Source organism: Lingula anatina, chromosome 2 (genome assembly GCF_051362555.1).
Source record: "Lingula anatina isolate TDL-2025a chromosome 2, LinAna3.0, whole genome shotgun sequence".
In the NCBI taxonomy this organism is placed as follows: Eukaryota; Metazoa; Brachiopoda; class Lingulata; order Lingulida; family Lingulidae; genus Lingula; species Lingula anatina.
The window spans coordinates 5,684,848-5,710,198 of record NC_141768.1 but is presented as its reverse complement, the minus strand read 5'-3'; the positions used below and the strand labels follow the sequence as shown (position 1 = coordinate 5,710,198).

At 36.9% G+C, this 25,351-nt stretch overlaps 3 protein-coding genes across 4 annotated transcripts; 2 read left to right on the top strand and 1 right to left on the bottom strand.

Moving 5' to 3' along the window:
- Positions 1-1,156: 1,156 nt before the first annotated feature.
- On the top strand, positions 1,157-2,750 carry LOC106176847 (melatonin receptor type 1A-like). Its single transcript, XM_013559392.3, has one exon. The coding sequence runs from the start codon at positions 1,607-1,609 to the stop codon at positions 2,579-2,581; it is 975 nt and encodes a 324-aa protein (XP_013414846.3). The 5' UTR covers positions 1,157-1,606; the 3' UTR covers positions 2,582-2,750.
- A 4,792-nt stretch (positions 2,751-7,542) lies between these two features.
- LOC106176837 (uncharacterized) lies at positions 7,543-12,832 on the bottom strand. Its single transcript, XM_013559382.3, has 4 exons — positions 12,723-12,832; positions 11,551-11,815; positions 10,697-11,246; positions 7,543-10,401 (listed from the first exon to the last, which is right to left on the bottom strand). The coding sequence occupies exons 2-4, from the start codon at positions 11,809-11,811 to the stop codon at positions 9,851-9,853; spliced, it is 1,362 nt and encodes a 453-aa protein (XP_013414836.2). The 5' UTR covers positions 11,812-11,815; positions 12,723-12,832; the 3' UTR covers positions 7,543-9,850.
- Positions 12,825-19,318, top strand: LOC106176915 (serine/threonine-protein phosphatase 2A regulatory subunit B'' subunit gamma). 2 transcript variants are annotated; one of them, XM_013559502.2, is made up of 12 exons: positions 12,825-12,993; positions 13,260-13,387; positions 13,803-13,907; positions 14,429-14,541; positions 14,899-15,067; positions 15,599-15,643; positions 15,915-16,058; positions 16,539-16,675; positions 17,184-17,259; positions 17,465-17,602; positions 18,124-18,251; positions 18,575-19,318. In XM_013559502.2, the coding sequence occupies exons 1-12, from the start codon at positions 12,945-12,947 to the stop codon at positions 18,681-18,683; spliced, it is 1,341 nt and encodes a 446-aa protein (XP_013414956.2). In that variant the 5' UTR covers positions 12,825-12,944; the 3' UTR covers positions 18,684-19,318. The 2 variants fall into 2 exon arrangements, with proteins under 2 accessions (XP_013414956.2, XP_086862397.1); XM_087006271.1 differs by lacking the exon at positions 12,825-12,993 and adding an exon at positions 13,000-13,147.
- Positions 19,319-25,351: the final 6,033 nt, after the last annotated feature.

Sequence of the window (25,351 nt, the reverse complement as noted above, 5' to 3'; positions counted from 1 at the left end):
TCAAAAGCTGTCTTAGCGATAGGCCTATCGCTTGCTTTCAGTTCTATTTCACACTTATCCACAGAAGCAATACGAAGATCTTATTAGAAAAAAACTTGAACATGTACGTTACTAACAACACATCAGGGAAAGATTACATTAAAAGGATAACTCTTCGTTTTGGCCAAAAAATGAATTTTCCTTGAGTAAACAACAATTTCCCCATACTTACCAATGGTTAATGAATCCATTTTTACATTCAGTTAGTCCCTGTTTTTTTTCTAAAAAGTTTGGTTTTTTGTTAAAATCTCTTAAGAGATTTTAACAGAGTATAGCCATCAATGGAGGTCACGTGGTCTAAAGACAAACTCAGATATCAGAATAATAGCTATAACTGCCGTTTTTGTGGTAAAACAGAATACATTATATTTCTATGAGTTATTCACAATGTTTTTATTGTGAAATATAGATCTCGTGCGAAGAGTTATTATCCCTTTAAATATGCACTAAAGAGAACTTAAAAGATTACATGGAATATTCACGAAAAAGAACTTAAAAGATTACATGGAATATTCACGAAAGAGAACTTAAAAGATTACATGGAATATTCACGAAAGAGAACTTATACAGAGCCTAAAACTAGCAAAAGTAATACTAAAAAAAACTGCTAGATACTTAAGCTAAATGTGGTTACAAAAGTTTTCTTATTTAACAAATTAAAATATTAATGGGATATCAGAACCTACTTGGTGCTACATTGAACAAAATACCCGACCTTGGGTTGACCTTTCAGGGCCGTAGCCTGAGCAAAATGCCAGGGGGGGCAGTAAGCGGACACGAGGGGGCGAAGCTACCGAGGGGGGGAGGGTGTGGTGTGTAAAATTCCAAATTCCAGGGGGGGCAGCTGCCCCCCCCTGCCCCCCCCGGAGGCTACGGCCCTGCCTTTCAACAAGATCTATGTAAAAACAGGTCGGGGACTATCACAGGACAGCGTATGATTTGTTGTCCAGTAAATTAATCTATCAACCTCCGGTTCAAAACGTTATTGCGATGATATTTCTCGTCAATGTCGTCATATAACCGAAAACAAAACATTATTTCTCATGATTGATTATAGAGATGAAATGAATCGCACGTGCTTCGGGATAAACATCCAATTCATTATTTCATGCTCGTTGATTTTTCAAAAAAGAAGTTGATAAAGTAGTCAGCTTAAATATTGAAACACCTGCGTCAATGCATTGATCGGTGTCCAGTGTTCATCACGAAATGAAAACTTCCCCAGAATTACTTGAGGCATCTTTAAAAACATCTTTAAAAGGAAGTTGCGCTTTTCGTTTTTGGCATTTTTCTGAAGTTCAGCAACACTGTCTACTGGCGTCGTCACTGTGAAAAGACCGGCATATTCTTACTACTTTCCAGCTCGGTTCTAATTTCCGTATAACTGATCCTTTTCTAATGCGAAAGGTTATATGTAACAAACTAGCGAACAGCTTAGAAGCGCCGGACTCAGCGTTGTTTTATCGATTGTATGACACGTTGTATGATCATGAGTGACAGTAATTTGGACTCGAAACAAGTGAGAAAGTAACAGTGAAATATTCAACTGAGCATCCTACTTGCTGAAATGGATTTTAATTCAACAATGAATTCCACAGGAATGAGACAGACGGTTGAAAACCGCTATCCTCAAATTGCCATGTTCTGTTTGCTAACAGTTATCGGAACGATTGGAAACGTTTTAATTATTGGTGCCGTTTTAGTAGAAAAGCAACTTTGGCGTCGACATAATGTATTTATTGTTAATTTGGCAGTGGCAGACCTCCTTGTGAGCGGAATTCATATGCCCTCTGCCATTCTGACATTTGCATTTGGGGAAACTGTTTTTTCAAAGCCTGGGTGTATTTTCTTGGCTTTCTTGGAATCTGTGGCTTGTGGAGTTTCGCTGATGTCACTTATGCTGATTGCAATTAACCGCTATTTGTTTATCTGTGAGTACCACAGGTACGCTAAAATCTGCACCGGGAGACTTATTACTGCTGCGGTCGTAGCGTCCTGGGTAACCGTTGCTGTGCTCATAGCGTTTCCACCTCTTGTAGGGTGGGGCAATTATGGCTATGACGCGAAGACTGAGGACTGCATCGTCGATCGAACGGCCGATTTGATATACAACATTTACGGAACAGGTGTCTTCATAATGGTTCCTCTTTTATTCACATTTTTCTGCTATTTCAAAATTTTTCAAACTGTCTACACACAGCGAAAGGCAATGAGGAATCACGTCGGATTTTCAGGGAGACAGATAAGTAAGAAGGACATAAAACTGATAGTGACTTTACTGGTTGTACTATTAATGTTCGTATTATGTTGGGTTCCCTTCGTAGGGGCGGTGCTGTTCGATGGTGTAAGGGACATGGCCCCCTCGGACGTGTACCTATCTGCCGCCTGGCTGGCTATGACAAACTCTTGTATAAACAGTTTTATTTACGGAGTAGCAGACCCAAATTTCAGACAAGGATATAAAAAGATTTTACTTTGTTGTCAGACGAAATCTAGTCGTGTAGGCACCACTGACACCACTCCGCCAGCTCCAACTGCCTGACTGAAATGAATCTCTCTTTCCAAAAGGAAAGTGTATAATTTAGATTTAAAGAAGAAAAAGAAAAAATCGAATGAACGTTTTGTGACCTTTTGTGGTGGCTCTGTTTGAAATGTTATGTTCAAACGTTAAAAGCTGTTTAGATATGTGAGCATTCAAGTTGAGTTTTGAAAATAGGGATGAGATTTTTAATGAGAAAAAATCAAGTGTATGTTGACCTAGGCGAAAAGTCTCCTTTTCCTTGGTAGGAAAGGCAACTTTACAGGTAGATTGTTAATCGCTGTCTCAGCCTGTCTGTATTCTATAACTCTATAACTTAAATCTGATGCATATGGCCAGTTTCGTCATTTTCGAGCCATCAAAAAATTAAGCACTCGAATATCTGGGAAAAAGTGTCTCCGAGATTTGAAAACAAAGAAGCCGACTCCATTCAGATCTGAAACACAAGCCTGTGACAACCTTCCCCTTATAACGGGGGTTGCGTGTGGCTGGCATCTTGTGCAGCAATTTGACTGCCTGCGTTGATGAGACTGAACCAAGATGACACGAGATATATATGTGCCATGCAACCCTATGGGGAATGGGGAGTTAGAATACCGCCATTAGGCGTCAACTCATTAAATTGTGACAGAGAAAAGCATTTATCCATTTACTCCCAACATATCTGTGAGGTAAATTTTATGACATTTGAAAGGGAAATATTATCAACAACACACTTTTTTCTCCTCTGCTTTGCGGTAATATGCACAAACTACGCATCTTGTTGGCTGTCTCGTCATCTCCGAGTCCGAGCAATCTAAGATCTATTCGCAGATAATGTCTCTGGCTATTTCGTGACACAATTCTCTACTCGTAGCAGAGAAAATTGTCATAAATTTATTATTAGGCAGCGCCCTGTCCGTGAATACCTACCGAAAAAAATCTGTGGCCCTGGTAGAGAGTCCCCCGGGTCTGCGAGTGACGCTTGAGCGCAACCCTTAATAATTATGTTGCTGTGTTCTGCAGAAGATCGCCTGGTGGGAATATGTAGGCTTTAAAATGTACAATGTAATTCCGACCAACCACGCTGGTAAATCACTCTTGTATAATGTTTGTGTAGTATGTTGAAACGAACACAGGGATTATCTCTGATAAATCATTTGCTATCTATAGGATAGTATTTATTATTAATGATAATATTATCAACCTGTCTTTCTGTATTTCAGCCTGTATTTCTCTATTCACAGCAGAGAAAACTGTTAGACCCCATTTCCAGAGATTAGATCGATCTACTTTAGATCGACCTAACTCCCTGGGGGTTCACGCTAAATAGCTGTCAGCCGAGCGGACACGAAAGTTAATTACCCCCTTATAGCTTGTAGTAGGCGGAACGGACATTTAAGCCGGATTATCTGACAGTAATCTAGTGAGACTCCCCGCGGGGATAGATCGATCTAAAAGCTCTGGGAATACAGCCTTAAAATTTTATAATAGGTAGCGCCCTGTCCGTGAATACCTACTGAAAAAAATCTGTGTCCCTGGTAGAGAGTCCCCTGGGTCTCTAAACTGCGAGTGAAGCTTGAGCGCAACCCTTAGGCTTCGTTCACATGCAATGTCTATTTTCTAAATTCTATTTTCTATTTGCGGCATGTCTTATGATCACGGTCTGTGCACTGAATATCCCGCCGCGTAATTACTGGCAGCGCGAGCCAGTTACTTATAGTAACTTATAGTAACTGGCTCGCGTTGCCAGTAATTACGCGGCGGGATATTCAGTGCACAGACCGTGATCATAAGATAGCGCGAATAGAAAATAGAATTTAGAAAATAGACATTGCATGTGAACGAAGCCTTAATCAGGGGCGGATTGAGGCCGTCTTCTGGGTCTTCCAGAAGACGGTTACATATTCAAGTTCACATTGTCGGGTATCTATTTTTTCTGTCGGAAGACAGTCAAAAATGGAGGATGGATCAACAAAGATTATTTGTAAGACTGTCAGAAAATAGCTCTGGATCCGCCCCTGTTAATAATTATGTTGCTGTGTTCTACAGAAGATCGCCTGGTGGGAATATGTACGCTTTAAAATGTAATTCCGTCCAATCGCGCTGGTAAATCACTCTTGCATAATGTTTGTGTAGTATGTTGAAACGAACACAGGGCTTGTCTCTAATATTGCTATCTATAGGATAGTATTTATTATTAATGATAATTACCAACCTGTCTGTCTGCCTTCATAAATCCATCCTCAACTTTTGACATCGCCGTGCACTTTCCTCTCGTTACCACAATAAAAGTAAACTATTTATTGTTCTCCGACTTACAGGAATGTTTCATAGGACCAAGGAGTTATAACAGTTATAACTGTTATAACTCCTTGATAGGACTAATGCAGGGGCGTAACCAGACCATTTAAAATTGTACGCACAGATTTTGAAAATTCCCAGGTACGATTATATTCCGTGAAAAATACACTGAATTTATGGAGAATAATATCATGGTTGGCTCAAAAAATTGTACGCACAGTGCATCCGTGCGTATGCCTGGTTACGCCCCTGTAATATACAACTAGAGTTTGAAAAACCAAGCTTATGTATAATGACGTATTTTAAAATATTTGATTTTTCACAAAACATTGGTATTTTCTAGGTATGACTTTGAAATTCCTCGGTCTAGTGTCCTGTGCTAGTTACACTTTTTGAATGACCACCATATCAGGAGTAGTAGCGCGTAATTAGCGCATACACTGTGCGCATACAAAATTTTCTCAAAGTCATATTTTCTGTCTAAATGTCCTGCAAATCTTCTGATCTTTCCCAATTCAGACCTAAAAAAACTATAAAACCCTTCAGATAAAAATACCTAATGTCAATAGTTCCTGCTGGAAAGTGCAGGGAGACATGGCGACCTAAAAGGTGTCCCAGTCATTTAAAATTAAATCATTAATTAAAACAAGGCAGCAAAGCTGTCAAATGTACAGACAAAAAGCAGGAAATAACAAAATAGGCTACTGTCAATTCTGATGCAAAAGTACATTATGTTAAACTGCAAATTCAACATCAAATTTTAATTATGCTCAACAGGTAATACCAATGTAAGTAAAATGTGAAACAAGCATAAGGCTTCAAGCCCATGGGAGTTCAAGTTCACACTTTGAAAATGTAAAACTTCCAGAAAAAGAAGTCGATTAGACTGCTTTTCCAACTCAGGCTGCATTTTAGTCCTGTATTTCTTTTTTGAAAGTTTGGCAATCATAAGTAACATGGTTTTCCCATAATGGTCATCATGGCAGCAGCACCCAAAATTGTGTTTTCTCCTATTCTGATGCAATTTTACATAATGGTTAACTGCATAATGACAATCAATTTTTAATAACAAAATATATGTATCATGGATTTTCAGAAAATGTGACTAGCCTGGGTCTTCAAGCATGTGAAACTTCAAAGTCACACCTTGAAAATGCCAATATGTGAAAAATTAAATTTTCACAAAAAACTGTTTAACTGGCAGATTGCATTGCCTACTGAAGCTGTATTTTAGTTCCATGTTTCTTTCCTGTAAGTTTGAAAACAGTAAGTGACATGGTTTTTCTTAAAAGGTAATCATGGGAGCAGTGCCCAAAATAGTTTTTTTTTCAAATTTTGATGCAATATTACATAATGTTTAACAGCATAATGACCATCAATTTTTAATAATAAAATATTAGTATCATGGATATTCAGAAAATGTGACTAGCAAAGGTCTTCAGGCCCATGGAACTTCAAAGTCACAACTTGAAAATGCCAAAATGTAAACAAGACAGCACTGTTCTGAAATGTTTTTTTCCCCATTTATAACAATTTTTAACATAAAACAAAATTAACAGTTTACTGCCATTTTTATATGATCAACTAAGAAAATTGATGAGAAAAATATCAATAGAGCAGTGTTAAATGTCCAATTTCTTCCATTCAGAGATTCTGAACATAGTGAATGATTGAATCTGACAAACTGCAATGATATGAGTTTATTTCCATTTTTGAAACTTTATTACACAATACACGATAACATGTTTACCATCATTTTTACAAAATCAACTAACAATGTTGTAAAGATGCAGGAAATGTCAAACAAACACTTTCAAGTATCTTATTAGTTTAATAATGAGACTGTTAACATGCCTAAAAATTGAATCTGAGGAAATGTGAAAAAACAGCATACCTTCTAAAAGAATGGCACGATTATGCTGATTTACAAACTCAACCTGCATTTTAGTAAAATTGACCACTCCTGTGACTTTCATGACAATTGGCCCATCTGTTTTTCTTATATCGTGTTTACAGTGTTGCATATATGCTGAAAAGTGTAAAAAACAGCATAACTAGCATAAATAACTAGCATAAATAACTAGCATGAATAGTGGCCCGATCATGCCGATTTTCGAACTTGACCTGCGTTTTAGTAAGATTGATTACTCCTGTGAGTTTCATGACAACAGGCCTATCGGTTTTCCTTGAAATGTGTTAACAGTGTTGCATTTATGCTAAAAAGTGAAAAAACAGCATAAATTCTACAATAATGGCCCAATCATGCCGATTTTCGAACTTGATCTGCGTTTTAGTAAGACTGATTACTCCTGTGAGTTTCATGACAACAGGCCTATCGGTTTTCCTTGAAATGTGTTAACAGTGTTGCATATATGCTAAAAAGTGAAAAAACAGCATAAATTCTACAATAATGGCTGTGTCTGTACATAAAAAATGCATTAAAGTGCAGGGACAAGTCAAGCAACGATTCGTAAATAGGACCCCCCCCTCCTCGGGAATTTTTTAATATTGCATTACAGTTGAAAAAAAAAACTTTTGTGCACTTTGATTGTTACATTGGTTGTCTATTATAATGTCATTGCTTCTATCAGTTTTGACATTTATAATATATATCTTGCTCCTTTGTGTTTATTTATTTTTTTTATATTATTTTGGGGTTGCTGGTTATTCACTATTGAAACTGATCTTTTACATTTTTTTAATACCAGGTTAAACTACATACTAGAAATACCAAACAACTATCAGACAACCCGACGTAAAAAAAAATTAATAATAAATAAATAAATTAATTAATTAAGAGGATTATTTTAATTTGGTGAAGTACTCCAGCAAGTATTTTCATTACTTTTCAGTGACAGCAATTATTTTCCTACACTGTGTAGTTCCATGACTACACTGAGTTCTAATAAAGGATAGAAACATCTCCCTTTGTTTAATTTCACAAATGGTGCTAACTTAACTATGATAACAAAAATGACACTGCCACATTACTTTGAGTACCACAAATGTTCATATTAACCTTATTTTTATGCTAATTTTGATAATGTAAATGCTTAAATCTTAATGCAGCAACTCACAATAAAAATTGCATGTGACACAAACTGTTTTGTCATAAAATACTAGGAACAATCCTACATCAATCAAGTATTAAAGTAATTTCCAAAAATGTTTATCAAAATGACATAGATTAACAATTCTTTCCATTTTACAACAAATTGAAAAAAATTGTACAACAAAAATGATTCCATCGTTGTTCCAATGGATTTGCTTTTGGAGTTTATTGCACACATTTTGAAAATGTTTGAGATATCCAGACCTCCTTTAACATACACATGGGCAGAGCAGTAAGGACCTTGTGCTGATCAATCCATTTTCACAGAAATTGATTAAGCTATGATTGCACCTGCAACAAAAAGGCCAATCCATCACCATCATTATCCCCCAATCTCTTACAGCTGAACAGAAACAAAGCTGTCAAAAAGGTAAAACATTAATGAACATGTCACCAAGTTCAATGTACTTTGTATATAGAAAGATAATTTCTTGAAGTGCATTGCAATTTCCTCACAGGTCGAGATTGATTTCCTGGACCCTTCTAGGCATAGGCATTGAGAAATGCCTCTCAGGTTCACAAGTAAACAAAAGTTGTGTCAAATCAATTAATCATCTGCAGTCAAATTCTCTATAATAATAATAAGAATGTTTATTGAGCACAAATTTGTTAACTTTGCACAATTGTTTACCCTCAACACTATAAATGACTTAAATAATAATTTTAATAAAATAAATAATTATACAGTGAAAACTCTAACAATCACAGTGACTATAACATAAAGGAAACTGCAATCATCCATAACTCAATAACAAGGTACATAACATGCCATAGGGACTGTTTTTGCCTCTGGTTGACATAAGGACAAATCATCCTAAAATATGTTGTATAGCTGATTTCATTTGTATGGGTATCTTAATGTCCTTCAAGTCAGCATAAATTGTATAAAGCAAAGCGAAAGTATTTTTGAAGAGATGGAGGGTGGGAGGGTGTCATTTTAAAGGCAGAAAACATCTGATATAGTTCAGGGGTGGATGGATACTGTCTTCTTGGTCTTCTGATGTCACTTAAAATGTGGAACGCGTCTGATATAGTCCAGGGGTGAATGGATACTGTCTTCTTGGTCTTCTGATGTCACTTAAAATGTGGAACGCGTCTGATATAGTCCAGGGGTGGATGGATACCGTCTTCTTGGTCTTCCGGAAGATGGTTGGAATTTTTCAAGTTTAAGTTGAAGGAAACCTATTTTTTTCACGAAGACGTTCAAAAATGGAGGATGGATTTACAAAGATATTTTGGAAGACTGTCAAAAAATATATCTAGATATGCCCCTGTATATCACAAATATTTCTAACATTTACTGAAAGCATGGGACTCTAAGTCTGTTATGAGGGGTTTCCAAAGAAAAATGTAGGACACTCTGACATAACCTAGGACCTCCTGAATTGAGACTTATAATTCGTTAAGATGGCTATTTGACTTAGAAACAATGGAGCCTTTAGTAACAAAATACCTGGTGGTTCTAATAAAAATAATTTTCAGTCTTATATAGTCTAAATGCAAACAAAGACAAACTTTTAGTCAAAGGCCATCTTAGCTAAACAGAATGTCTTAGTCACAAGATATCTAACATCAGTTCTTCAGTTTTGAAACTAAGCAAGGAGTTCAGAAACCTTATTTGCTTGGATGCCGATTTCACCATGGTGGCTCTGTGGTATTTTGATAAGTCAAATAGATACGATTTGGCTAATTCTGCCTGAAATTCATTAGACTGCCCTCTGAAACTTTCAGGGCTTAGCAAAGATTTTCAACAGAACAAGCAAGAAAAAATTAAGTTACTGAAAAAAAAAAATAATAAAAAGACAAACACTCTCTTAGTGACAATTTTCTCTAATGAATACAAAACTCCAACATCCCTGTATAGAGGAAAGTGTTATTTACATGGCATTAAATGTTCGTTTCCTATATCTGCTCTTTTTTCTTTTTTTGGTGCAATGTTTTGTGTCGACAACTTTTTGACAATTTTTTGTCATATGCCCACCTTTCAAATCCTTTGAGTTGAAGCAAACATTAGGCTTCTCTTTTAATTCTTGCTCATGCAATGAAGGCAGAAGTTTCAATGTCTTTGTATTTTCTGGATGCAAAATATGTTTGACAATCATTTCTTGGTAATCATTTTCTACATGAGCACTACTGTTAGATCTTAAACCAAACTGACACACCCTTATATGTTTATAACAGCTATCAAAAACTTGCGTGCTCCTGTTACAGTATGGACACAAAAAGAGCCTAAGGACAGGTTTCTCTGAAGGAGGAAATGGGTGATGTCCCTTCTGTTTCCAATGTTGTCGTAACTTTTTTCGGTTCTTAAAAATCTTATCATTATCACACTTGGTGCACTGTAAATGCTTCAGTCCTAAGGTCTGGACATTCAGGATACGACAAATGGCATAACACCCTTGAGGTGCATTGTTGGCTTCTACTTCCCCTACAAAAAGAAATGAAACTGATCTTAAATGTAACACAAAACAAAGTTAAGCAGTGAATGCTGCAAAAGAAATATACATCAATATGGAAACTATATTGTAATGAACAGGTAGGAAGCATCTTTGCTATGCTGCAAGGATTTTTTCGTTGCATTCATTGCTCTAGAAAATAATATCATTGACAACACTTATATATCGTTTCATTATCAAACACTTATTTTTACATGCATTGCCTGGACTTAAAACATACATTACAAATTGAAAAAGAAAAGTTCAAATATGAAAACAACAATTTACTTTGATGTCTCTCTTGGTAATGGATACTGCACGTAAAGATGTCCTCAAAAATACTAGAACACTCTGGACAGACAGCCACTAATGCTTGACATCTGGCACTTTGGTTGGTTACAGCCATCTTTTTGACTACAAACATCAGGACTGGCTCCTCGAGATCTTGGCGTTCTGACTGAATAACTTGCCCATCATGACTTAGTGAACGGGCTTTATACAAACTGGCTGAGAAATGAGCATTCTCTTTCAAATGTGTTTCTGCCTGACGATAGTGACGTGTAGAAAATGGGCAGAAATCACATTTGAAGCAAAAGAATATATGACCATTTTCTGTGCTATTTATACTGCTTGAACCAGTGACTGGGCCATTGACAACTCTTGGTTCGTTTCCATCTGGTAATTTGTTACGGATAGTCCTCTGTAAGGGAACATGTGTGTCAGTTTTATGTCTTTTGGCACTGGGTTCAACATCTGATCTACCACGATCACTGTCATCAATGTGTTTTCTTTTCCCTTTCATTGACTCGCTCAAAGTTGTTTCCATCTTCCCTGGTTTCTGAAGAATTATAAAGTTTAAAATCTATTTACAAAAAACATGGTCATTTCCCGTTGGGCCTTTCAATTTGTTTCCACAGTACATTATTTTCCTCAACTTTAAACCTTTTTTGTCTTTTACCCCCCCCCCCCCAAAAAAAAAAAAAAAAAAAAAAAATACTGTGTCTTGGTCAACTACCAAATTCAATAGTGAATCATCTTCTTTGGAACTTTACTTAATAAATTATTTTTAGAAAAATATATGAAGGTTGCATGAAATAAGTAAATAATTACCGTGATCACTTATACATTGTATACATACTTACCTTCTCACTATTTGTGTTACTCCCAGGTTTTGAATCCATGGTGTTGCTCTCTTCTCTAGAGAGATTCCAGTGTGTAGTCGGATCCTTGTTCCTATATTTCTCATAATACGGAACTCCAAATCCTAATTTGTTTTTTATTTTCTGGAACCTACTACTGCAGCTTCTTTCCATGTGAAAAATCAATTTTTCCCTGGCTCGGAGGAGTTGGTTGATGGGATAGGGGCCATTGTACTCTAAAGGTGGGTACTTGTTGTTCATCATGATTCTGAAATAAAAAACTTTTGAGTCAACATAAGGTAACGTGCCATGAACTTCATACTGAGGAAATTAAAATAAGGAAAATATTATTTTGTTCAAGTTTCACGACATGGGAGGTGCTTAGAACTTATAGACATTGAAATTCAATGAAATTCTGTTATTCTGGACTGAAGTTCATCACTAGGCCTTTTGTTACGTTTTTCCAATGATCTCTGTGTCAGTTACTATATGGTATAACATGAGACTTGGTAATTGAGACCTGAGAAATATAGGTTTCTTACCCCGAGCATTATTGTTTTAGCCCAATGTTTCAAGATAACAATCGGTATACATTTGGCTTGGGATGCAACAATACTGAACATTTGGTTCTGATTTATTGTACAGGTACGGGACCGAACCACCAAACTTTTGTGATAAAACAGATTTCAATTTTTACGTATTTGCATCAGTAAAATGCGGCATACTACACTAAGTACATGTGCTGCGTCTATGCGTCTCGACATTAAAATGCTACAGTACGTACAATGTACTTAGCAAGAGCCCTCACAGAATTGGACCAAACCAACTAGTAACAAGTGTCTACATGAATGGGGTCTTAACTTCAATATAGAACTTGTTTTGTATGGCCGGTTAAGTCTGGAATTAATTAAGATTAACTAAGTAGTTAAGATAGTCTGGGACAAGCCCTTGCGACTGAATTGGGCCTCCGGGACCTAACCAGAGGGTTTGGGGATGGGAGTTCATTCCAGGCTCCAGGAAAGAAACAGTGGACAGACCACCGTTTTCGTCTTTCTCTCAAAGTGATAATAAATTTCTTTATTACACACGCCCCGATATCTTTCTCGGTATCAGTATTCTAATGAGATTGTAGATGCAGGATACTGCTAAAATGAAATTGCCCAGATACTACATACCGCTGTTTTCTTTTCCCTTTCCACTGAGTCTATAAAACCGGAAGGACACGAATCCAGAAACTTTTGTTACGAGCGATCTTATTGGATAGCAGTGCCTGATTAGTTCTTGCCGCTGTTGCAGAAAGAACGGTGATGATTGAAGCTGCTTCGGTTTAAACATTTATATTTGTACTATTGTTCATTTGAATTCACGATGTTGGTCTGATTGCAGAAGGTCCTAACATGAGCTCTACTCTCACGAATACATTGAAGGCATACGTGGAGAGAAAACGTGAGTATTACATTTGCAGTTCGTTTCTCACAAAGTTGGGACAGATTACGTGTCCCACTTTTCCACTCTTGATGTTCGAATGCATAATTTAGCTCATGAAATGGGGTCTACTTCTACAAATAAGTTAAAGGCACATTAAACCTGGAGAGGAAAAGTAAGTGAACAATTGTGAACTATGTGTCATTCATATAGAACCATGAATAAAATGATAAGAAATGACTGTTTGAAATTTAAATTTTATAAGTTGTACCTGGCGTGACTTTCAGAAAAGAAGTCCAGTGCAGAATCCAAAGAAGAAGAGAAAGAGCATTTTAAGAAACTTTACACAGAATGGAAAGGCCCATCAAAATACAAACAAGACAGTTATCAAAAGATCCCCAAGTTCTATTATAAGGTTTGTTAGCAGCAGTATTTTTTATGAAGACATGTAGATAAAAGAAAATAATTTTATCAGTCAAATTCTGTATTTTGTTTATTTAAAATTCTCAAATTCTGTATGGTTATATTAGGCTTGATGCCTGCATATTCTTAATAACTCATCTTTTTGTTTATAATTTTTATTAGTATTTGATACTTATTTTCATTCTTTAAGGCATTATATTGGATTACAAAAAAATAAACACACTGTAATGCAATGTGTTGCATAATTTGTTGCTTGAATATCCTAGAAATAAGATTTTATGAACAATATTTTAGGCATTGCAGTTGGGTAAATTTGATACACTGATATGTGGACATGAAGAGAAAACACTGAATTGTTTCAACAAAATTGACATCATTATTAAAGGTTAACATTTTTGTATTCATAGTTACCATCAGAAGACGAAATTTTACTCCAGAAGCTCAGGGAAGAATCTCGTGCTGTATTTCTTCAAAGGAGAAGCAGGGAGCTTCTTGACAATGATGAATTACAGGTAGGTCTGATTAACTTTCTTCCTTAAGACAGGATGAGCACAGTGAGACTAAAAACAATACTAAGTCAAACCTGTGAAGTAAGTGCCCAGTAAACCATGACTGATTGGCCTTTGTTCCTTTTTTGCAGTTATAGGTTCTATTGTTAAAATGGTTTAAACCAGTTTTCAATATAGAAATTCAAAAGTGAATAGTCAAACTACTTTTTTTTACCTTGTTTCATTTGCGAAGTTTAAAATTGTCAGTTTGCTGTTTTGATATTTGCAACACATAGGAGTATAACTGGGGAGGGGGGGGCACTTTGCAGTACCTCACCTTATTGTGTCATCTGCTTTCAGTCTGCATTATGTTAACAGATACATTTGCTAAAGGGTGAAGCTATCTCTGATTCAATTTCTTCCTTTTGTCTATGTAACACCTGCTGATGGAACAGCCCGAGTGTTGCCCACAGATGACAGATCATCTGAGCACTTATTACTTGACTTAAAATAACTGTTCTAAATCTAGACTATCTATCCTGCAGGGTCTGTGGTTCTTGCTGGACAAGCACCATACACCCCCTATGGTGGGAGAGGAGCAGATGATCAACTTTGAAGATTACCTGAAGGTTGGAGAGCAGGCAGGACCCAAGTGCAAGTTGGTATTTCTGAGATAATGCTGGGTTTTCTCAATGGGTTGCAATGTATAGACTCACTCATGGACAAATAAATAAAATTATTATTGTTATCATTTTTAGTTAGACTTTTTATGTTGTTGTGAGCAACCTAAAATTATACTTTGGTGCAAAGTTTCCAAGTGTCACAATTTGGCTGTCCATGTGTAGCAAATCACAACTGCAGTTACTAGTAATTTCCTTTCCTTCTGAAATAATCTGTATTGTTATCTGTATTGTTTAAAATCTGCTGTGCCCCAAGTCACTGTGAACCTAACTTTGCAGTTTGTGAAAAAACATTTTAAGGGGGTCTAATGGTGACATTTATTTTTGCATTTCAGGCCATTTTTCACAGCCATTGTGTTTGCCAAATTGTTGCAGACAGATCCTTATGGCAGAATCTCAATAATGCAGTTCTTCAACTATGTGATGCGGAAAGTTTGGCTGCACCAGACCAGGATAGGTCTGTCTCTGTATGATGTTGCTGGACAGGGATATCTAAAGGAATCTGTATGTATTACTGTACAGTATTTAGTGGTATTTTCCTCTCTGAATAATGTTTTTTCCCATTGAAATATTTTTACATGTCTTCATACCAGAGATTGAAAAAGATTAAAAAATAAAAGGAAAAAAAAAGCACAGTGTCTTAACTGCATTGAAGTGAATTTTAAAGTAGGATTTTTTGTGGGTGTAGCATTGGTGGGTGAATTATGTGACGGATATATAGTGATAACAATCTTATGACAAGGAGACCAGTGTATTTGGGACTGTGTGGAGAAAATCAGTATTTGACCAAAATTGAAACATACGGGCATCTTAAGACCACCAGATGACAGAAAATCCCAAAGTTGTGTCTCAGACATGTTAACCTCTGTTTAGTTTCTGTTGTTGTCTGGCATTGTTTTGTCTTATCCAGAAAAAGCGTATGTTTCACACTTAATGGTTATGGTGTGAATTGAAATGATTAAACGTAAAATGTTTGCAGTACTTATTTTGACTTCATTTATCCATGAATTGATTTTGAAATTTATCTATTTTTAGGACCTTGAGAATTACATTTTAGAACTAATACCCACATTACCACAGGTAGGTTTTTTTTAAACTAACCATAATCAGTATTTTCACTATTAAGCCCCACCTCCAAAAAACAGTATAATGCAATCTCCCCCTCTCAAATCCCTAAGATAATAATGAGTTATGTTAAAACTGATTCAATATCTGCTCAATAGTCAAATAATTCGAATTCAGATTACTTCCTGATGAATAAGTATTCATTATAATGGCTGTTTGTAAAAATAGATATACTACAAATGTTTTGTTCATTTTTCATAAGCGCTGTTTGGTATATTATTTGCAGCTTGATGGACTTGAGAAATCCTTCTACTCATTTTATGTGTGCACTGCTGTGCGGAAATTCTTTTTCTTCCTGGATCCACTGCGGACAGGAAGAGTGAAGATTCAAGACATTCTTGCCTGTAGCTTTTTAGATGATCTGTTAGAGGTAATTAAAAAATTGAAAGCTTTTGAAAAAATAATTATTTGCATTTAACTTGAAAGTCAGGTGAATTGTTAACAAAAAGTGAACCCCGCAGTAATATTGTGTCATGATTAAAATTGTGAATTTTTTACTTTTAGGCATATTTGTTAATATTTTAATTGAAAAAAAGTCAACATTTTATGTAAGGTGACAGATACTAGATGTCCAGTTTTAATGGATTCAATGACGAAGCAGTGTCCACAGGGGGTGATTGACTTTCATGTGCACCTGGCTTCTGGAAGTTTTTTCACTTCATTTTGAGTGTAACTGTATGCACAGGAAAGTTAATCATGCTATGGAGGCCTGTCATTCACTGAATCTGATTTCATTAAGTGAAAGATCACACAGAGTTAGATTAGTCTACCTAATTACATTGTGAATGCGCCCCTAGTTTCAGTACAGGTTGACCAGTGTTATGGAGTCATTCCTCCTCTCATTTTGTAGTTGCGAGATGAAGAGCTGTCCAAAGAGATGCAGGAGTCAAACTGGTTCTCTGCACCATCTGCTCTCAGGGTGTATGGCCAGTATTTGAATTTAGACAAGGATCACAACGGAATGCTCAGTAAGGAGGAACTGGCAAGGTAAGACTGGGCAGGTCACACCTATCTAAAAAGTGATTTCACATATCTGTTTAAGGGCGTATTCCCAGAGCTTTTAGATCGATCTGTCCCCACGGGGAGTCTCACTAGATTACTGTCAGATAATCCGGCTTAAATGTCCGTCCTGCCTACTACAAGCTGTAAGGGGGTAATTAACTTTCGTGTCCGCTCGGCTGACAGCTATTTAGCGTGAACCCCCAGGGAGTAAGGTCGATCTAAAGTAGATCGATCTAATCACTGGAAATGGGGTCTAAGGCTCGACTCTATTTAAACTAGCTTGAAATTAGACTTCAATTAGTCTGTTATATTTACCATAAAGCACTTTATCGAAATAGGTTTAAATTCAGGCACACACATCATGGAAATGTAGAGATTGTTACTATGCCAATGATGACAGTAATAGTTTTACTTACCAACAAAATAAGGTTCAACTTTTTTCAGTGTCATCCTCACCAATCTCAATCTTACCTGCTGGTTTCTTTTCTGATAGGTATGGCACAGGGACTTTGACCGATGTATTTTTAGACCGGGTCTTCCAAGAGTGCCTTACATATGATGGAGAAATGGTAAGTCATTCAAAGGTCTATATAAAAATAAGTCATTCAAAGGTCTATATATGGTATTAAATGATATAAACTACCTACTTTACCATTTGCTAAAAATTGTCTGTTACCACTTTTTGAAAAGTGATGGTGTTTATAATGAAATTTTGTCAGTGCTCACTGTTTTCTATACGTCTTAGTAGTTTTAGCTCTAATTTTTTCAATTCAGGACTACAAAACATACTTAGACTTTGTACTTGCCCTGGAAAATAGAAAAGAGCCACAAGCATTGCAGTACCTGTTTAGGATCTTAGATGTCCAGGGAAAAGGAGAACTGATTGTGTTTTCATTAAATTACTTCTTTAGGGTGAGTGTAGTATAAAAAAATGTTTTTGTCAGTGTATCCTTTTTCTTTACCCTGAAATGATTGACTTTTCTATGCAACATTATATATGTTTCCAGTCAAGTTAGGTAGAATCTAAATCAGCACAATCCATTTCAGCAAATTTATTGGCTTTGATGAACACAGGCATTCTAGTTGAGATTGAATGCCATTGGATGGGTCTTTTTAAATGTGATCTTATTGTGATGAGATGACCTGTCGAGATGGGTAGCATGGATAAAGATCTACCCTACTTGCCTGGAAGCATGCTAAGTGTTGAACAAATGGAGTGGACTTAATACGTAATATCCCGTTGTAATTTTTTGGTCTGTGATGCTAGATAGTGGAATTTATTGTTAATTTTTAAAAAAACTTTGCATGCTGTAACATTTTATAAAAGGCATGTGAAGTACGTGTACTTACCAGAGTAGATGGTTGAAGTTGTTCTAATAACTTATAAATACTCAGATTTGATGAAGCAGAATCAAGACACCTGCTATTTTTAGGCTATTCAAGAACAAATGAAGTTGCATGGACAAGAGCCAGTGTCTTTTCATGATGTTAAGGATGAGATCTTTGACATGGTGAAACCTGCCGATCCCCTCAAAATAACTCTGCAGGATCTTATAAACAGGTAATGGTTGTCTTTGTGTGATGTAAAATTAAAGTCATATGAGTTTGGTCAGACTTGGACAACTTTCAGGTTTCTTCAGGATTACATTTTTGGTTGTTCCACCAAACAATGTTGTATGTTTAATATAAACATCAAATTGTATTTAAATGTTAGAGTTTTTAAATGAAATTCATAGTTGGTTGCTTGAAAACCTCGTATGTAATAAGACGCTTGTATTATTCTAGCTGATGCAATTAATGACTACCACAGCATACATATCCCATGTAATGTCTTCCTTTACAGCTCACTTTTAACTTATTCAAAAATTCATATTTTGTCTTCAGCGGACAAGGAGATACAGTGGTCAGCATACTGATAGATTTGAATGGATTCTGGACATATGAAAATCGGGAGGTACTTGTAGCAGATACAACAGAGGAGGCTGAAATTTAAGCTCCAAGCCCTTTAATGGGAAGTAAATATTAAAAGAATGAAGATTGAGGGAGGCTCCCCTTTGTCCAGCCATTGTCCCAGTGTTTGCTGCTCAAAGAATGAGGTTTTCTGACCAAAGAAGAGAAATTCTCAGCTCAAAGGTTGCATGCCCTACATATTTCAGGTCTTGTATTGCATGCTTAAACTGTATTTTTCAGGGTTGCCAATATTGTTTTTATTGTGTTGTTCACAACATGATAACACTTGTAATGCTAGTGAATTAATAACAAAGAACATGTGAAATATGCATTATTGTGTATAGTTGGCAGCCCTTATTACACAAGCAGTATACAGAGATTGTCACTGCTTCATCTGCATGCAGTATTTAGTGTGTGATGTCCATGTGAATGAATTAAACATCATAGAGTCCTTGGTACTGTAATACAAAGCTGACTTGGAACTGTTAATATTGAAAATTTCTGACAAATTGTGAATGGTTAATTAGAGTTATGTTGGAGATGTTTAAAGAATTCCATGTTGAATGATTTTCTGATAGCAGACAGTTAATTTATTAATTATTTAATTAATTTATTGATGGTTATTTCACATGCTTTTATTTGAGTGTTTAAATTTGATAAAAATTGCATGGAACTGGCTTTCATCCTGTTTTTTTTCTTGGATTGTTGACCTTGCCTGGCATGGCTTGTTTTCCTTTGGCCTTCTCTATATTTTTTAATGCAGAGGTTTATATCTTTACAAATGACAAAGGAAGATGTACCCTCTGACTATGGCTTTACGAGATGTGTTATGTGTAGTATTTTCATGCTGGCCTCCATGTACTATGCCTGTATTATGTTTTCTAACTGGGGCCTCTTGTCACCCAGAATCACATTGTATTCCCTTTTGCAGAGAGGCATTGACCAATTCCTTGCTGTACCTTTGCTTGAATATAACAAAGCCGCCATTGTCGTAATGAAGTTTCACTGTAGCTTTGGATATGAGGAAGGGATCAGAAGTGCCCCTATCTTAATTACCAGTCCCCGCAGGCTCTTTTGTTCCCCTGGTGTCAAACAGCTGGCCTAGTTTCCTGAAGTCTAAGTCTCTAGTTGCTCCACCAGCAGCAATTGCTTCATTACTGAGCCCTCCCAAGTTGCTTTTATTATTTCATAAAGTAGCTGAAGATGGGGATGCTGAAGTGAAGTACCTTGCTATGGGTTTCTTGGGGTATTTGAAAACCCTACATCTCATCCCTACAACTCATCTTTGGTCTCCTTTGTTAGACTGATAGTTCTGTGCTTCCTTTATCTTTGACATTAAATCATTGCATAATGGCTATGAAAAAATGTCCTCTCTCTCTCTTCTCTTCTCTCCTCCAAGGCCTTGTCTCTCGGCCTCCAATTATCGTTCTTCTGTGAGACGCTAATATCCTGATTAACTCTTAAAATTGTTCCTGAGACATGTTAACTGTTCTGTTGCTTCTGTTTGTGCGTTTACTAAGTCAAGGTCCTGGTGAGCTCACCACTTAAGTTTTTTGCCATTACAGGTCTTTACAGGGAACTTGTTTTATATCTTTCACTGAGAAACTGGAAGAATAGTGCCGTAAGGGATGGATTATTAGGAAAAGCTGAATTGCCTGTCAGTTCATAAAAGTCTTGTAAAAAAGATTCAATTTTATCATAAGTGTGGTGTGTGCTTGGAGCAGGTGCTGCCTCGACATACTTGTTTAGGTCAGCCATGAGGCGATTGGCAGCTTGATTCTTTGGATGTATGTTGAGTGTGATGCTCTTGTAAAGCTGACTCGACGTAGATTGGGCCCCTTGTACCCAAATGCCTAGTCTTTCAATAGGCTGCTGAGTTGCCAGTTTGGCGGTATTGATTGAAACAGGATGAACACCTGTGGGAGTAGTTGCAGATGCGAAAGTTGCAGTAGTTGTCGGCATTCCATGTATTGCAAGTGGGTTTGGTTTGGAGGAGAAAAGTGTTTTGGGGAGCCATGGTCACAAATGCAATTTCTGTAAGAATTACACTGTCACAGACTTCCCACTTGCATTTAAGGGCAGCCCTTTTCATCCAGAACCATTCGTCATAGAGACGCCAATTTGTGATTTTATTGGTATACATTTTCTAGTATACAGTTTTGGTAAGCAATGAGGTTAACTGTTTCAGATGGAAATTTCTGTGCATACACAGCCTTAAATACTCCAAAACCAACTAGCCACTGGAAGATTGAGGGTGTTCTTGGGAGCATTTGTGGGGTTGCTGGGGACTGTATACTTCCTGGCAACAGTTGTGAAACCGTTGTCTTGAAAACATTTTTAACATTCAGTTTCTTCTGTAGTGCTGATAGTTATGATGACGGCAATCAAAAAACAAGTTTTGTTCAGGCTGTGGTTATTATATTCTATGAAGAACAATATAACTGACAGCATAAAAAAGAATAAGAATTAGAAAGTAAAAAATCATTTAATTTGCAAGTTAACATTAACTTATCCTTATAATATTAAAACAGAGGTGTTGCACATGCTCTGTTGCTTCTGTATCCAAAAGTCTTCTTTATTTGGTAATTATCTTTGGAAGGAGTTGCTGGGATTTTTTTTCCTGTGAGCCTATTTCTCTAATCTTTCTGAACTTTGAATCTGTGGTTATGAAATCTTAATCTTCTCTCTTGGTGGTCACGTTTCTAATGGCTGTGCTACAATTCAAACATAAAAAACAGTAAGATCTGTTGAGTACAAACTCTGTAATGCCTGAGCAGCAGTAGGTCCTTTCTTGAAATTTACATTAAGCCCTACTCTTCTGTAACCCTTTTCCCTAAACTCAAAACTGTATGCAGCAAAGACAGACCTCACTTTGGTTTGTTTGAACTGACATCTTTATGATCTGAGTGAAAGTAATTTTGAGTTTTTTTACTTTGAAATTCTGTTTCAGTGACCTTATTTTCATCAATTCAGTTAATTGGCAAATGTGTGAGTTGCCTCACAATCCTGGTGCCATGATAAAACCAGCCAAGTCCAGACACCCAAGCACACTCGGCTTGCTTTAGAAATTATGTGGACCACAGCTTCAGTATCGGAGTATTTCTTTTTGTAAATCAAAACGCTGGTTTTGACTGACCTGTTCATCATGCCCCGCAAAAAAATTTTCTCTCGGACCAGAAGACATTGTGTCAGAGCTGTGATATAATTGGGCATCTTACCCGCATAATCTTGATTTTCAGGGGTGTTAAAGAAGTAAGGGAAATAACCCATTGTAAGGGATTCATCTAGTCCAAATGTGGCTGGGAGTTTGTTGAGCGCCATGGGGAGAAAGCTGTAGGAATCTAAAACGGTAATTTTCCCCATCTTAATAGGAAGCACTTTGGCGCCTCTTAGTATCACCTCAAGGGTGATACACTGGTCCTTGAGCCATTTCAGAAGGAAAAACCTGCTGTAACCAGACATATTGTGTACCAGCAACACCGCTCCATAATGTATGATCATTTCCCCATCATTATCCTCCACGTGGTAATCATCACCTTCCTGAAATGATGGACCCCCACATTCGTAATTCATATAAAGACTGATGGCTTCGTCCGACAGGGCCTTTCCTTCGACCATCGTGGCCCACACCCACCGTAGAGTGAGTCCTATGGTGCTCTTTATGTCCTCGTCGGTCCTCAGGGCACCATGCTGGTGGATTGGTAGCTTCCTATCATCGCCTAGTGCCGGGTCAATACCAACTGCCACACCTGCTTCCCAGGTGCCATTGAACACAGGAAGGTCAACGTTCCAAGGCATGATTCTAAAAGCAGGACATAATTTAATTACCGATAATTACTAAAGTTTGGAATCAAATCCACACAGTTTGTCAACGGATTTGGACATTCAGGCATTCTTCTGGACCCCCACATTTCACCGTTTATCACAAGCGACCTTTGTCATTCTTTTCCTTTTACCCTGTTTCTAACCAAAAAAACTGGTCTTCAAATATCCACTGAAAGAAATCATCAGCACAATTTGGAGCCTTAAACACATTTCCATTTTAGCCACATAGTTCACATGTACTGGTAGGGGTTACGTCTAAATTCAGACAGTGGGCGACCACAAGGTTATGAGTATGGACATGCAATGGTTGCGCCTCAAAATAAAGAAAAAATATGAAAGGACGTTTTGAGCCAGGTTCGATCTTCCCAATGAAATTGGCAGAAGCATTCTCATTGATGTAATGAAGCAAATTGTCTTCATCATTATCACTGATATCTTTCTCAATTTGCATGTAACATGAGTGACCATCCTCAACAAACTTATGACAAGCACTGCACTGGTAAGTGTTACACTTGTTTTTCTTCTCATCAATGATCGACAAATTAGGTGCACTTTTTACTGAGAAAAAAACCTTTAACAGGCAGACCATTTACCAGTTTCTTGGGTCCATCCCTGTTCGTATCTTTCGCAAAAAGGTTACGCTTTTTATTAAATCTTGTCGTATTTCCAACTTTTAATTGTACCACCAGCGTTAGCGCTGGCGGTACACATGGTTTCGGTCCCGTCCGGATCGTTCCGCCGGCTCCGCCGGACGGCTACCGTTACCGCTTCTCCTCCTAGACGGTAAGGGCCCCCGTACCCATCTCATGGATTTAGGTCACCTATAATCTCAACTCATTCCACGTAAAATTTGGGCTTAGTCGGTATTGGGGTCTGGGTGTGGCACTCATTGCAATGCACCCTTGTCTAAAAATGGCAAAATTAAATGCTAATTATCTACCCTACGGAAGGAGTTATGGGAAAAATTTCTATAGACGGCTTTCCAAAAGTCATATGTGTAGATTTCAAATATACCCTTGGATTTGACCTTTGACCTTTACTCCAAGGTCAAATGGGCCAAAATTTTCAAAAAAATGAAATTTTTTACGAAAAAAATTTTTTTTGCCCCGTTATTCAAACACCACACAGACTTAACCAATAATATTATTGGAAGGTGTTACCCTTCAGGTCATCTTTCATCTCCATGAATTTGGGGTCAATCGGTGCATTTTCACGGGAGTAGCGGCCATAAGATACCGAAACTGAAAACTGTCTCTAATTCGGGAACCGTTAATGCTAGAGACCCATTCTTTTTTGCATTTTGTAGAGCATGTAAAGCCCAACACTGGAGGTGGTCTCGGTTTTTTTGTATTCCATACGGTTTTCGAGTTACGCTGTATCAAAAAGTACATATTGGTGGTAAAAGCAAAATGTGCAGTATGGTAATGGATAATAAATTTTGAACTCTGGAAAAATAAAACATAAGGCTTGGCAAAGCAGACAACTTGTGTTCAAAAATGACATTATTTCATCAAATTTGAACTTCTGAAACTTCAGAGCACCTCCTATTTCAAGAATTTTGACCAAAATGACATTTTCTTTATTTTAATTAATTTTTTCTGTACGAAATTTAAGGCACATTATGGTAACTCCAAAATTATAACATTTAGTCCCTTATATCTCCAAAACTGGCAGAGATAGGACCATAGTTACTATTGAAGTTGAATAGGAAGTCATATACTGGCAATCTTACTATGACCTTGAAAGTGACCTTTGACCTACTTTTCACCATGAACTGAACTTTGCAAATTTTTCTTCCCTTTTATCTCCAAAACTGGCAGAGATAGGTCCATAGTTACTATTGAACTTGAATAGGAAGTCATATACTGGCAATCTAAATGTGACCTTAAAATTGACCTTTGACCTACTTTTCACCATAAACTGAATTTTGCAAATTTTGCTTTCCTTTTATCTCCAAAACTGGCTGAGATAGGTCCGTAGTTACTATTGAACTTGAATAGGAAGTCATATACTGGCAATCTAAATGTGACCTCAAAATTGACCTTTGACCTACTTTACACCATGAACTGAATTTTGGAAATTTTGCTTTCCTTTTATCTCCAAAACTGGCTGAGATAGGTCCGTAGTGAATATTGAACTTGAATAGGAAGTCATATACTGGCAATCTAAATGTGACCTCAAAATTGACCTTTGACCTACTTTTCACCATAAACTGAACTTTGCAAATTTTGCTTCCCTTTTATCTCCAAAACTGGCAGAGATAGGTCCATAGTTACTATTGAACTTGAATAGGAAGTCATATACTGGCAATCTAAATGTGACCTTGAAATTGACCTTTGACCTACTTTTCACCATGAACTGAATTTTGCAAATTTTGCTTCCCTTTTATCTCCAAAACTGGCTGAGATAGGTCCATAGTTACTATTGAAGTTGAATAGGAAGTCATATACTGGCAATCTAAATGTGACCTTGAAATTGACCTTTGACCTACTTTTCACCATGAACTGAACTTTGCAAATTTTGCTTTCCTTTTATCTCCAAAACTGGCAGAGATAGGTCCATAGTTACTATTGAACTTGAAAAGGAAGTCATATACTGGCAATCTAAATGTGACCTTAAAATTGACCTTTGACCTACTTTACACCATAAACTGAATTTTGCAAATTTTGCTTTCCTTTTATCTCCAAAACTGGCTGAGATAGGTCCGTAGTTACTATTGAACTTGAAAAGGAAGTCATATACTCAGAGATGCTAGTGGGGTCCGGAAAGAAAACCTGAACTTTTTTTTGGCAAAGACGGGGGGGGGGGGGGGGGGGGGTACAAATTGATTATGAAACAATTACTATATTTCAAATTTTATTTAATAAATATATTGCAATATATGTC

Excerpts from the sequence above, each read along its gene's own strand:
- LOC106176837 (XM_013559382.3), bottom strand. The coding sequence starts at position 11,811 with ATGATGAACAACAAGTACCCACCTTTAGAGTACAATGGCCCCTATCCC. Across the intron at positions 11,247-11,550 it reads GTAACACAAATAGTGAGAAG|AAACCAGGGAAGATGGAAAC; the intron begins GTAAGTATGTAT and ends ATAATTCTTCAG. Across the intron at positions 10,402-10,696 it reads TTACCAAGAGAGACATCAAA|GGGAAGTAGAAGCCAACAAT; the intron begins GTAAATTGTTGT and ends TTCTTTTTGTAG.
- LOC106176915 (XM_013559502.2), top strand. The coding sequence starts at position 12,945 with ATGAGCTCTACTCTCACGAATACATTGAAGGCATACGTGGAGAGAAAA. Across the intron at positions 13,908-14,428 it reads TTGACAATGATGAATTACAG|GGTCTGTGGTTCTTGCTGGA; the intron begins GTAGGTCTGATT and ends TCTATCCTGCAG. Across the intron at positions 15,068-15,598 it reads AGGGATATCTAAAGGAATCT|GACCTTGAGAATTACATTTT; the intron begins GTATGTATTACT and ends ATCTATTTTTAG.
- LOC106176847 (XM_013559392.3), top strand. The coding sequence starts at position 1,607 with ATGGATTTTAATTCAACAATGAATTCCACAGGAATGAGACAGACGGTT.